Source organism: Drosophila serrata, unplaced genomic scaffold, assembly GCF_035046125.1.
Source record: "Drosophila serrata isolate PLE 108 unplaced genomic scaffold, ASM3504612v1 contig_241, whole genome shotgun sequence".
Taxonomy (NCBI): Eukaryota; Metazoa; Arthropoda; class Insecta; order Diptera; family Drosophilidae; genus Drosophila; species Drosophila serrata.
In genome coordinates, this window is record NW_028257139.1 from 2,479,273 (window position 1) to 2,490,886 (window position 11,614).

An 11,614-nucleotide genomic window follows, 5' to 3' on the forward strand; every position below is an offset into this window, starting at 1 on the left:
AAAGAGCATTTCTGAGTTTGTTTTTAATAGTTTAACATTTAAAAAATATACGATTTTATATTTTTATCGTACTTTTTTTTAAATTTAATATTTGCTAATTTTGAAGATAAAGGTGGACATGTCTAGATCGACTCGGTTGTTAATGCTGAACAATTATATCAAAGAGAATATTCATTTATCACCCATAAAAAGAAATGTTTAAGTATAGATTCATACATAGGGGTTCTCTTTGATTTAAATTGATTCAACTGATTTCCCAGAGTCTTGATTTTAAATAGCAGCTCTGGTTTAGAGTCACGCTTCCATTTTAAAGTTTAGTGCCCCATGATTTCTCTCAGCTTAGATTCCCAAAATAAGAAGTCAGTTCTTGAGGTTTTAATTGTAAAAAATGCAATACAATTTGTTACTTTTTTCGTTTCTTTTGTTTTTGTTTTGTATTTTTAAATCATAAAAACAATTTTACGATGTATCAGATGTTTTTTTTTGCCTTTAGTTTATATAATATGTAAGGTATAACCTATTAGTTGTTGTTTTGTAATGCCTGATTCTGCTATTAATGCAAAAACACTCGCAAGCGGCGAAATTAGTGAATTCTTTTATATTTATATACATACTCGACAACAAAATTAAATAAATTAAGTTATGTATGTATTTTCATTTTGTTTTGTTTCGGTTTGCTTGATCAACGGACACGACGGTGGAAGGGAACGATGGAGAGCTGGAGCTAGAGGACAAATAAGAGCAGAGGGCTATGAGGCCTATTAAAGATGATGCTGCTACTGCCGTCGCTGCTAAAGGTTGAACCGTTCGGAGGATTCTAGCCTAGTTCTACTTCTTTGATGGCTGACTGTCCAACACGGGTGTGATTGTCTTGCCTCCAAAGATCTGGCCCCAACCGATTAGGCTGCAAACGAAAAGAAGGGTCAATTTATGTGAATTGAATTTTAGAGGATGCCTTAGAGGTCGCTGACTCACCGCCAATGGTTCTCCACGCGTCTGCTTAGGGCTATCTTTTCACCCTTTTCCGTGCACACCGGCGTCGTGAGCACAATTTTCGCCAAATCACCCTTGGTGGCCGAGATGCGACCGCCAGTGCTCAAGGATCCAATGTTCACCAGAAGGATCTCGTTCTTCTGCAGCTTCTCTACTCGCGCTCCCTTCTTGTCGCCATCGGTACGAACGCCCAGCAGTCGGCGCAGCAGGTAGTACGAGATTTCTAGCTCCTGGTAGATGTCGGGCAGCTGGCCAACGGCACCCAGAACTTGGCCGACCAAACGATCGGCACGACAAAGCGTCGGATCGATTTTGGTGCCCACACCAATCAGACCACCGGGAACGGCATACTGCAGCTCATTCTGCTCGGCGAAAAGCGAGACGATGCGCGAGAAGATCGGGCGGCAGGTGATGTTGCCATCACTGTCCTTAGTCACAACTCCCGGACGCACCTCAATTTCCTGGCCAACCTTGAGCACACCACTCAGGATGGAGCCTCCGGCCACGCCGCCCTTCAGGTCCGCCACTTCGCAACCGGGCTTGTTCACATCAAAGGACCGAATGACAATCAAACGGGGCGGGGCATTGAAGTCACGCGGCGGCACAGGGATCTTGTTTACAATGTACTCGCAGAGCACATCAATGTTGTACTTAAGCTGGGCAGAGATCGGGATGATCGGTGCGCCCTCAGCGACGGTGCCCTGAACGAACTTGGTGATCTCCTCGTATTGCTCCTTCGCCTGGCTCTCCTTGATCAAATCAATTTTGTTTTGCAAAATTAAAATCTGTTTCAGTTTCATAATCTCAATGGCAGCCAAATGCTCAGAGGTTTGCGGTTGTGGACAGGATTCATTGCCTGCAGTAGCATAAAAATGGTTAGTCTTCGTTTAACAAAGATGTCAATGTGCACATCACTCACCAGCAATGAGCAGCAGGGCAGCGTCCATCACAGCGGCGCCGTTCAACATGGTGGCCATGAGAATGTCGTGACCGGGGCAATCAACAAAGCTGACGTGTCGCACCAATCTGAAGTTGCCTGAGCAGGCGGGACGGGTGCAGGGCAAACTGTCGTCTTTGCTTGATGCATCCGATACAAAGCTAGCCGGTCGCGGGCACTTGGGGTTGTCACACTTGTAGATTTTGGCATTGGCATAACCTGAAGGCAAGACAAAGAAAAATAGGAAAAGAGAATGTGGATCAGTCAAAGCCTCAAAGGTGGATAAGTAGGAGTAAATTTTAGGCAGTGTGTTTAGTGTTTAGAAGCACAAAGAAAAAACAAGGATAACTTAATGCAAATAATAATTTAAATGTTGAGCTCTAACTTAAGATTACCCTGAATGAGAAGTAAACCCTAGTTACATCAATAAAAAAGTCGCATCACTTAATTACGATAATAAATTTATTGAGAAACTGTAAGCTTACTATTTATACACTTATTTTGATACATAACTTCTGTTCATGGGGTCAGGGCAAAATTCATATTCTAAGTTCAGTAAATATCAAGATACGTTTTATAATAATAATTTGGATACTTCGGCTACTCGAGCACATTTCGATGCGTCCTATTTTAAACTTAACATTCGACGCAGTCCACCACTATAATCTCCAATTACAGTTGGTGCAAAAAGTTAACAAATAAATAAATTTAAAATGTCAATCTATTTTTTGTAATATAAAAACATTTCTGTAATCCAAAACTAAGATTTTTAAATTTATAAAAATTAAAAAGAAAATACAATACGATGGGGCAGTGCACAATCTAAGAAGATGTATTTAAGGAATGTCCAGTTCGATCCTTAAAAAAGGACCTTCCGGCAATTGTCCGCTCCACAGCGACACTCGACGCGCGCAGCCGTCGATAGGTTCTCATAGGGCACGTCTTCGTTGTCCGCCCGAATGTAGTCGAAGCTCAACTCCTCGCCAGCTCGGATTTGACGCAGCGTGAAAAATACAAGGTGGGGTAGGGCCACATTTAAGTGCTCAATCCAGCACGGAAACACCGCCAGATTGGGGTCGCATGAGTGGTTGATAAAGTGCGAGACATTGCCGTAGTTGGCAGCATCGATGGTAAACTCGCTCTCCTGGGCCGTATTGTAGTCGAGGTCGAAGAGATAGGTCCTGCCCTTGTCATCATACGCCTTTCCGCGCTCGTTGGCCTCGTCGCTGGTAATGATCTCACCTATGTACTCGCACACAAACTCTCCCTTGCGGAGTGCGACCGGTGTGCGCACCCCCCAGCCGCTACCGTTGCTGGTCTTGAACAGAACCAGCGGATGCTGGCGTCCGTGCTGCACCACACGGTTGGAGCAGCTCGGGCCGCAGGAGCATCGACTATTGCACTCGAAGATGGCGCTGCCGGGACGAAGACGCAGGCGCCGCGTGCTTCGATCGTAGGCAAATAACTCGCTGGCCATGCGGGCACAGCACTTTGTGGAAGCAGTGCACTCCTCGGCGCCGTCATCGGTCGTGCATTTGCAGCCTAAAAGTGACGGTTCCGGCTTGGGCACGCCCTCGCCGATTATGTTGTTTCGTATGTATACGAAACTGCTGTCTATAGTCTCCAGGTCGACCATGTTCTCAACGCGTATAGGCGGCGATGACCCCTCCACTGCGTTCATGCTGTTCTCAAACAAAGCGAGTTCCACAATCTGCTCCCGGCGCAAAAGCTTCGCCCGCTTGATATGCATACTGCGCAGGGCTCGGTCTGCTATTATACCACGATCCCGTTGGCTTCGACTGCTGGCCGCCCGGTATTGTGCCAGAAGTATAATGTCAATCTGCATCGTTAGCGGCTCAAAGGCTTCAATCTCAGCCACAGATATGTTCTCCGTGGGCGGAATGGCCTTCAGCTGTTCCTCAAGTTCACTGGTTACAATGGCTATGTACTTCTCAAAGAGCTGCATCTGGCGCTCCACAAATTCCTCCATTTTGGCACAGTCGGCCAAATTGTCGAAGCTCTCCCATGTGTTCTTTCTGGAGGAATAGCCCAGCCATTTAACAAAGAAAACGGGCTGCAACTGGACCACCTCGACGCACTCAATGCGCTCGACAATGTACTCTCCCTTGGGCGGCTTTTTAATCGGTAATCCCTCGTTGTTCTTTGAACGCTTGTAACCGGGGGTGGTTGGAGAATTCACGACGCTGCTTCGTCGTCGCTTTAAATCGGCAGATCCTTTCAGTGCGGATTGGGCCGTGTCATGGTCGTCGCAACCCAGGGCACTGCCATAGCCGCTGCTACTCCGGCGACTAGTGCGTCTTTGCAGACTGGTAGCCGCAGCCGTATCTGTTGTCGTTGGTGGCGCCGGCATGGAGCTGCGCAAGCTGCGCCTGTTGTGACGCAATTCGGCAAGCTGGCGAATGCGATGGAACTGTTTGATCTCATATTGCTGTCGCTGCTGTTTGGAGTTCAAAAGTATTTGGATTTTCTTTTCGCTTAAGCGTTCTGCAAATGACAAGTTTTGGACATTTTTGGATTGTGGGTGTGGTGTGGTTTTGTGGACGCGTCGCAACCGAAGCAAACGAAAAACACCGGAAGAAAATGTGGGAAAAAAAGAAGAAAAAGATTTGGCAATTAATTAAATTGCTGGATTATCAGTGGTATTAATCAAAATAACAATCAGTTCAAGACTAAGAATACAGGAAAATAGAGAGATTCTTAATGAAAAAAAAAGATTGAATTTTTTAACTAAGGCGACGACACACCTTGAGAGGCAAGCCAACGCGTATTAATCCAGCAATTTAAGTAAATAACACACTAAAAAGGAGTGAACAATACAAAATAGATAGATACAAAATCATTCGCAGAACGCCTTTAAAACCCGATAACTCGATCCAAAACAACGACAGATACATAGATCAGAGGCGGAGAGCTCCTCCCTTAGTTACGCGGTGTGCCGTCGTCGGTACAGGGTTATGAGCAGGGTGTTCTTAAGATTAGGGAGCCTTACTGGAAAATGGGGTATGACTGGAGGGAAGTAGGGCTTCCTTCGGCCAGCCGATAGGGTTTGGGATATAATATATATATTCATTCTAGGACCAAAGGCTGCGCAACTACGGGATTACAGGAATGCGTATGAGTGAATAGGAGAAAGCAATGTACAGCTATCTTAGACTAGCAGGGTAACATCTATGTATTTCCTAAGGAACACTTGGCTGTGTCCACTTACCGAGCTTAATTGTAATGTTGCGCTCCAACTCGTTTTTAAAGCGCACCGTCTGCACGCCGGAGATGGCTTTCACTACCGTCGATTTGCCGTGCGCTACATGACCGATGGTGCCAATGTTGATGGTCGCCTGTCGCGAGATCACCTCCGGGGAGAGGGGTGTAAGTTTGCTAATTTCCTGCAACGAAACCAAGTTAACACAGTTACATTTTGGTGCCGGCAATTATGGAATTTCAAATAGTAGTTATTACCACCCCCAAACCTCCCGAGAAATCGCGTCGTCTCAGATGCATGACTGTGTGTGTGTGTGTGTGTGTGTGTGTGTATAACCGTGGACTTTGAGGTTAGAATGTCGGTTGAATTGCATCAGCTAAATAGATGGCAACAGTTGAGACTCTTCGATGAGACTGAATCGCTTGCCATATTGAACGCCTTGCCTAGATACACATACGGTCCGTTAGCCTGACAGAAAACCCCGGGGAAAAACGCCCAGGCAAAAAGGTAGCGCCACGTGCTGCATTTTGCGTGTGTTTCCTTCAGCCCCGGGCGAGTGACAACAAAAGGCTGTTGGCCATTGCGAAGGAGATTGAGATGTTTGGAGGGCAGAGACGCTTCAGGGTCCTAAACGCCGCCCGGGACCATCTGGGCGCGTCCTTGTCTCCCGCAACCCGCCGTTTTCGTAGGAAGCGGCACAATAATGACGACGCGTACACTTTCACACACGAAAAAAGAGGTGGCGTCTGGCGAGTGGCTTTTCAGCTGCTTACCAAGTTGCTTAGGTCCTGCTTCTGCAAGTTTCGGTTCACACCGATCTGGGTTTCAGCCGTTGCCATGTTGCTGATGTTTTTGAAAACGATGTGTATACAAAATTATAAAATTAATTTTTAGCTATTACAGCCAGGCATCAAATGTTGTCCGCGCGTGTTGTAAAGGACCGAAAACGCGCTGTAATCAAACAGTGTTGTGCAGCGCCGTCTACCATCGATTACGCACCAATCGAAAGAGACCATCGAAAGAAAGTGTCATCACTAGATGTCAGTGCTATCGAAACACTCTCATCTCTACAACCGCAACGCAAGTTAAGAATCCGCTTCGCTTCTGCTCAACTGTACCGCCGTTATTTGACAAATTTCCTGCAAATTACGACTGCAAACACACCGGAAAAGCGAGCAGAATGTCGAGCCTGCCAAAGCGAGTGAAGCTGGATGGAGCCCCCGCCGATGGCATCACATCTGCAGGCAACAACGAGGAGGAGTCGGAGGCGTTGGAGCAGATCGATGGTGTGCAGAATGAGATCGACGTGCTGAACGAGAAAGCCAGCGAGGAAATTCTTAAGGTGGAGCAGAAGTACAATAAACTGCGCAAACCCTGCTACGAGAAGCGCAGCGAGCTGGTCAAGAAGATCTCCAACTTCTGGGTTACTTCTGTAAGTTCCTGTCTTGGCCATGATTTGCATTTGTGCAGGCTAGCCGAAACAAATGTCTATCTGTTCGGTGATAAGCTGCGCGCCAATAATGCAACTTGGCGGAGCGTAAAAAATTAATTGATTTTGTCCCCAAAGCACACGTACAAGAAATTTTCTCTATTCGAGGAATTTTTTTCTTGTTCATCTTGGACTGCGAAGCCGCCGGCATCCCGCCTCCCCGCTTTTTCCCCGTGAGAACGTGTGCGAGTTATCGATAGGCCGTCTGGCTGGCCGCTCGCGAAATACATAAGCTTTTCAAACAGTTGTAGCTCCAAAGCGGCAAAGAAACGATAATTTATATACTTATTTTCCGTTCATGTGACAAAATCTCCATAAATTCAAGTACTTTTTGCTTCTGGAAGACATAAAATATGTGCACCTTTGTTATCGATTGATATGCAAACGCGTCAACCACATCCCCGTGCTAATCCGATTCCCGTTTTTTTTTTGCAGTTCATCAACCACCCGCAAGTGTCCGGTATTCTAGACGAAGAGGAGGAGGAATGCCTGCACTCACTAAAGAAACTGGAGGTGGAGGAGTTCGAGGACATCAAATCGGGCTACCGCATCAACTTCCACTTCGATGAAAATCCCTATTTCGAGAACAAGGTGCTAACCAAGGAGTTCCACTTGAATTCCGCGGGTATGTACACCACGAGCGCATTGCCAAGAATATTACTCACCCTCATATATATATATATATCTATTTCTATGCAGCGGCGGCTTCCGAGAACGGGGAATGGCCCGCGTCCACCAGCACGCCAATTAAGTGGAAGGAGGGCAAGAACCTGCTCAAACAGCTGCTGACGAAGCCCTACGGCAACAAGAAGAAGCGGAACTCAGAGTACAAGACCTTCTTCGACTGGTTCTCGGATAACACCGATCCAGTAAACGATGAGATCGCAGAACTGATAAAGGACGACCTCTGGCCAAATCCACTGCAGTATTATCTGGTACCTGATATTGAGGTGGAGCCCGAGGACGAGGAGGATAACGATGACAATGAGGAGGAGGGATTCGATGACGAGGACGGTGAGGATGGCGAGGGCGAGGAAGAAGAGGAAGGAGAGGATGAGGGTATGAGACCGCACCAATGTCCTAGAAACATTTGTTAACAGCATAATTATTTTCCAGATGACAAGTAAACTGCAATGAAGCATACAGTTTCAATACGATCCCAACCGAAAGGCCCAAGTGTTTCCAAGCCACCAGCAACTATAGTTTCCAGTGTGGTTGTTCTGACTTCACATATTCGCAACCATTTCAGACAGTTTAGGTTTTTAAGTGAACAACTTTTTAAATTACAAATAAAAAAGACGTGTATCCGAATCTCCAAAAGAATAGTTTTAAATTAACCGATTTTTCTAGTTTAGCAATTAAAAACTAGGTTTGCTGCGCAATCTAATTTTAACATTATGATCAGATAAATATATCTTGCAAAATGGATTTTAAAAAATGTGTTTATGAATCGATAAGTTTTGGTCAGCCCTGGCCGATAATTTTCGTACTGGGTGTTGCAGCCCTGTTATAGGTATCGAAGTGTAACGGAGCCCTGGTCACAGCTGCGATTTTTAGCTGAAAAATTCTCGGGATAGACGATGGCCTCCGTTAACAAATTGGCAATTTTGGTATGTTTTTAGGGAATCACTTAAGGAAAACTGGATTCTCCTTACTGAACTTAATCCCTTTCGGGTACCGTGCATAACAGCGTGACGACAGACGGACATTGCATACTCCATTATCTAACGCGCTTTTCTTGGTTATGTAATTTTTGGGCACTGTAACCCACAATCCATCGACTGTTTTGGTTTATTGATCTCAGGAATGAACTAATGAGTGATTATTCACAACTCCCACAGAGCCGCACCCTCAGCTCCGCCGCCGCCTCAGCTCCGGTGAAGCCCCCAGTGCAGGTGTTCGGCTTGGAGGGTCGCTATGCCACCGCCTTGTATTCGGCCGCCTCGAAACTGAGCCAGTTGGACCAAGTGGAGAAGGACCTGACTGCTTTACAGGCCACAATCAAGGGCGACAAGAAGCTGCGCGAGTATGTGACCAGCCCGATCATCAACAAGAAGGTGATGGCCACCGCCCTGAAGGAGGCTTCGGAGAAACTGCGTTTCGCCCCGGCTACCGCCAACCTACTGGGTCTGCTTGCTGACAACGGGCGCTTGAAGAAGCTCGACACCGTTATTAATGCCTACAGGACCATCATGGCCGCTCATCGCGGTGAGGTAGTCTGCGAGGTCGTGTCTGCCAAGCCCCTGGATGCCTCCCAGACCAAGCAGCTGGAGGGTGCCCTTAAGGTAGCTACTTTCGGTTCTAGAACAAATCTATTGGCTCTCCATTTCACGGCTCCTTATTGCTTATTTTCCAGTCCTTCCTGAAGGCCAACCAGTCGCTGAAGATTACCTCTCGTGTGGATCCCAGCATCATTGGTGGCTTGATCGTTTCCATTGGCGACAAGTATGTTGACATGAGCATTGCCAGCAAGGTGAAGCTGTACACCGATGTCATTCAGTCTGCCGCCTAGACCCGTAAGGATTAGCTCTTGATATTTAGATGCTTCAAACTAAAAGTTTGGAATTGGAATTCAAGCGGTAATTGCGAATAAACCACTCCTCACACCCTTAAAACAAACAACAATTGAAATGTATATAGCTATTTTTTATTAGCGCTTTTAGCCGGCTTTTCTTGGCCCTGCAGCTCCGCCATCCTTGTCTGGATGGTCTGTTGCAGCTTGTTGTGTTGCTGCAGCAGATTCTCCAGTTCATTGATGCGTGCCCTCTGCAGTTCCAGAACTTTGGTGAAGTTAGCTGGGGCTGATGAATTTATGCAGTTGTCACCAAATTGGCCGGATCGGATCTCCTGGTCTACAGATTTGATTCCTTCCACAATCTGTAGTTCACTCTGAGTCTGCTCCTGGTTACTTTTGCATTCAGGGCTGCATTCATCCATGGGACCCTCTTCAAGAACCAGTACGTTGGCTTCGTCCTGTTTGCCATTGGTATTGGAATCTGTGGTGGCAGCCCGACACAATCGGTAGTTGGGTTTGTCGACATTTGGAAAAACTGCGCGTTCGTTGCAATCTGCTAGGTCAGACTCCTGTACGCAGATCTCTGGGTTAGGGCCTTCATACTTATTATGACGGGAACCGTTCATAAGGAGCACATTAATAGCATTGACGGAAAATTGTTGTTCCTCACCGCCATATGCAAAGTTAGGCATATTGGTGTTTTCTGAGCACGAGATGGTCTTAGAACTGACACTGCCATATTTCGTCCCTAAACTAGCTGATCGCTGGCTGGAAAAATCTTTGCCCGTGTCGCATTCGCATCCCGTTGTTATTGAGATGGCTTTTAGCTTGGTGCTAGATGTAGGTATCACTGCCGCTGAAGAAGCCTTAGGTTGCAAAGTGTGCTGGGAACATTGCACCTCTTGATCCTTCAGCTGGCAGCTAATGCATGCCTGGCAACATTTACATTTTAATTCTGGCCTCCGTTCGTGGTGACTCTCGCTTGTCGTGGAGCTATTTTGACCGATGGAGGTGCAGCGTGAGGGTAAATCTTCATCACTCTTAAACTGTTGTTGATTACACACGTAACATGGGAGTGGATCATAAGATATCGACCTTTGCTGCAAATGACTTTGGGTGTTATTTTGAGTTTTTTGAAGGATGCATTCACAGGTACTAGATTCTGCCGCGGCACTGGGGCTCCGCATCAAAGGACACGTGGATTCTTCTGGTACAGCGTTGGAGACCCGCAGTATTGGATAGTTTATACAGGCATACAGTTGCGGAATAGTTGGTTTTTTTGCTTTTAAAATTCGTCGCGCAGCAGTGTCGTTGGTTGAGCCTGTTGACCGTTGGCGATTACAGTTCTTCCGCAATTGGGAATACAGATTTCCCTGAAGCATGGCTCCGCGACACCGGTGGAGTTCAATGTTGCTTCTGTCCACGTTACAACTTTCTTGTGGAATCGACTCCAACATCGGTTTGTCTTGCGTATTCATCCCCACGCCTGACTTCTTATTGTTGGCTTGTGGTGTGGTTGCCTTGAACCGACCCGTTTGAAATGAGCTCTTTTTGACGGCAGCTTTGTCTTGCGCTGATATCTTCCCGCCTGCACGCCTCAGCGGACAAACAGCCCCAGATGTACTCCCCAGATTTGAGCCGTACTCCTGGTCTGTGTCTAAATGCATAGCACAAACACAGCCGTGCTGGCACAAGGATTCCGTGTCCACGTCAAAGCTGCCGAGATTAGCCAGATTTTGCCACCGGCGCGCCTCCATCATGTTGCGCGGATAGATACATTGTCTGCTTGGCTCCTGGCCACAGATAATGCAACGACGATGCATTTCCAAGAACGCACACCAACTACATAAACGGTCGAATTTTGAATTTTGATTTCTAGAACACTACAATATCGATAACATTTATGGCAGCGCTATGTGCTTGATCTCCGGCGCTGCCAGGTTTAGTGTCAGGAGTCACCAGTGCTGCCAAAACGTTGCGGTTTTGAGCGATTCAGTGTGCCCAGCAACCGTGGAGTAGGACATGGAAATGTCCGTCAAATTAGCGTCGATGAGTTAGCCTCGAAATGGAACGGTGGGAAAATGGAACACGGAGGGGATCTTTAATTTTTGATTTATTTCGTAATTAAGGCACTAATTTGAATAAAATATAGTTTCTAAATGCTAAAAAATAAATTTACTATTGCTTTATACTGGGTTTGAAAGTATTTGACATTTGGATATATTAAAAAAAGCATATGAAAAATCATGTTTTCACGGATTTCTTAATATCTCGGCTAATCGAACGCGTGCAGCAATACCCGATATGCCAAAATAATGAATATTAATGAATATTTGGTGAAAATTTCAATAGTTTTTAACTGTCAGATTTCGAGAAAACCCAATAACAGTGGGTGGTGTAATTGGGTTAATATCTAAGGCGCGAACTATGAAAATGGAACTAGATGGGAACCAGCAGAGA

General features: G+C 46.2%; 4 protein-coding genes across 5 annotated transcripts; 2 read left to right on the forward strand and 2 right to left on the reverse strand.

Moving 5' to 3' along the window:
* Nucleotides 1-367: 367 nt before the first annotated feature.
* On the reverse strand, nucleotides 368-6,109 carry eIF2gamma (eukaryotic translation initiation factor 2 subunit gamma). 2 transcript variants are annotated; one of them, XR_015271417.1, is made up of 5 exons: nucleotides 5,924-6,063; nucleotides 5,160-5,334; nucleotides 1,913-4,435; nucleotides 976-1,849; nucleotides 368-904 (listed from the first exon to the last, which is right to left on the reverse strand). XR_015271417.1 is itself a non-coding variant. In XM_020958533.2 (5 exons), the coding sequence occupies exons 1-5, from the start codon at nucleotides 5,987-5,989 to the stop codon at nucleotides 829-831; spliced, it is 1,428 nt and encodes a 475-aa protein (XP_020814192.1). In that variant the 5' UTR covers nucleotides 5,990-6,109; the 3' UTR covers nucleotides 368-828. The 2 variants fall into 2 exon arrangements, 1 of the variants encoding a protein (XP_020814192.1); XM_020958533.2 differs by having other exon boundaries at nucleotides 1,913-2,149; nucleotides 5,924-6,109.
* A 54-nt stretch (nucleotides 6,110-6,163) lies between these two features.
* On the forward strand, nucleotides 6,164-7,964 carry Set (NAP domain-containing protein SET). Its single transcript, XM_020958535.2, has 4 exons — nucleotides 6,164-6,582; nucleotides 7,075-7,264; nucleotides 7,339-7,698; nucleotides 7,756-7,964. The coding sequence occupies exons 1-4, from the start codon at nucleotides 6,331-6,333 to the stop codon at nucleotides 7,764-7,766; spliced, it is 813 nt and encodes a 270-aa protein (XP_020814194.1). The 5' UTR covers nucleotides 6,164-6,330; the 3' UTR covers nucleotides 7,767-7,964.
* Nucleotides 7,965-8,166: 202 nt separating this feature from the next.
* ATPsynO (ATP synthase subunit O, mitochondrial) lies at nucleotides 8,167-9,271 on the forward strand. Its single transcript, XM_020958536.2, has 3 exons — nucleotides 8,167-8,249; nucleotides 8,481-8,924; nucleotides 8,996-9,271. Exons 1-3 carry the CDS (start codon nucleotides 8,220-8,222, stop codon nucleotides 9,149-9,151), a joined length of 630 nt encoding a protein of 209 aa, XP_020814195.1. The 5' UTR covers nucleotides 8,167-8,219; the 3' UTR covers nucleotides 9,152-9,271.
* Nucleotides 9,265-11,165, reverse strand: LOC110188719 (uncharacterized). Its single transcript, XM_020958532.2, has one exon. The coding sequence runs from the start codon at nucleotides 10,975-10,977 to the stop codon at nucleotides 9,280-9,282; it is 1,698 nt and encodes a 565-aa protein (XP_020814191.1). The 5' UTR covers nucleotides 10,978-11,165; the 3' UTR covers nucleotides 9,265-9,279.
* Between the last annotated feature and the right edge of the window lie 449 nt (nucleotides 11,166-11,614).

Coding starts and splice junctions, on each gene's coding strand:
- LOC110188719 (XM_020958532.2), bottom strand. CDS start 10,977: ATGCATCGTCGTTGCATTATCTGTGGCCAGGAGCCAAGCAGACAATGT.
- ATPsynO (XM_020958536.2), top strand. CDS start 8,220: ATGGCCTCCGTTAACAAATTGGCAATTTTG. Junction 8,250..8,480: donor TTAACAAATTGGCAATTTTG/GTATGTTTTTAG, acceptor CAACTCCCACAG/AGCCGCACCCTCAGCTCCGC. Junction 8,925..8,995: donor AGCTGGAGGGTGCCCTTAAG/GTAGCTACTTTC, acceptor CTTATTTTCCAG/TCCTTCCTGAAGGCCAACCA.
- eIF2gamma (XM_020958533.2), bottom strand. CDS start 5,989: ATGGCAACGGCTGAAACCCAGATCGGTGTGAACCGAAACTTGCAGAAG. Junction 5,335..5,923: donor AGCAGGACCTAAGCAACTTG/GTAAGCAGCTGA, acceptor GTTTCGTTGCAG/GAAATTAGCAAACTTACACC. Junction 2,150..5,159: donor CAACATTACAATTAAGCTCG/GTAAGTGGACAC, acceptor TCTTGCCTTCAG/GTTATGCCAATGCCAAAATC.
- Set (XM_020958535.2), top strand. CDS start 6,331: ATGTCGAGCCTGCCAAAGCGAGTGAAGCTGGATGGAGCCCCCGCCGAT. Junction 6,583..7,074: donor CCAACTTCTGGGTTACTTCT/GTAAGTTCCTGT, acceptor TTTTTTTTGCAG/TTCATCAACCACCCGCAAGT. Junction 7,265..7,338: donor GTTCCACTTGAATTCCGCGG/GTATGTACACCA, acceptor ATTTCTATGCAG/CGGCGGCTTCCGAGAACGGG.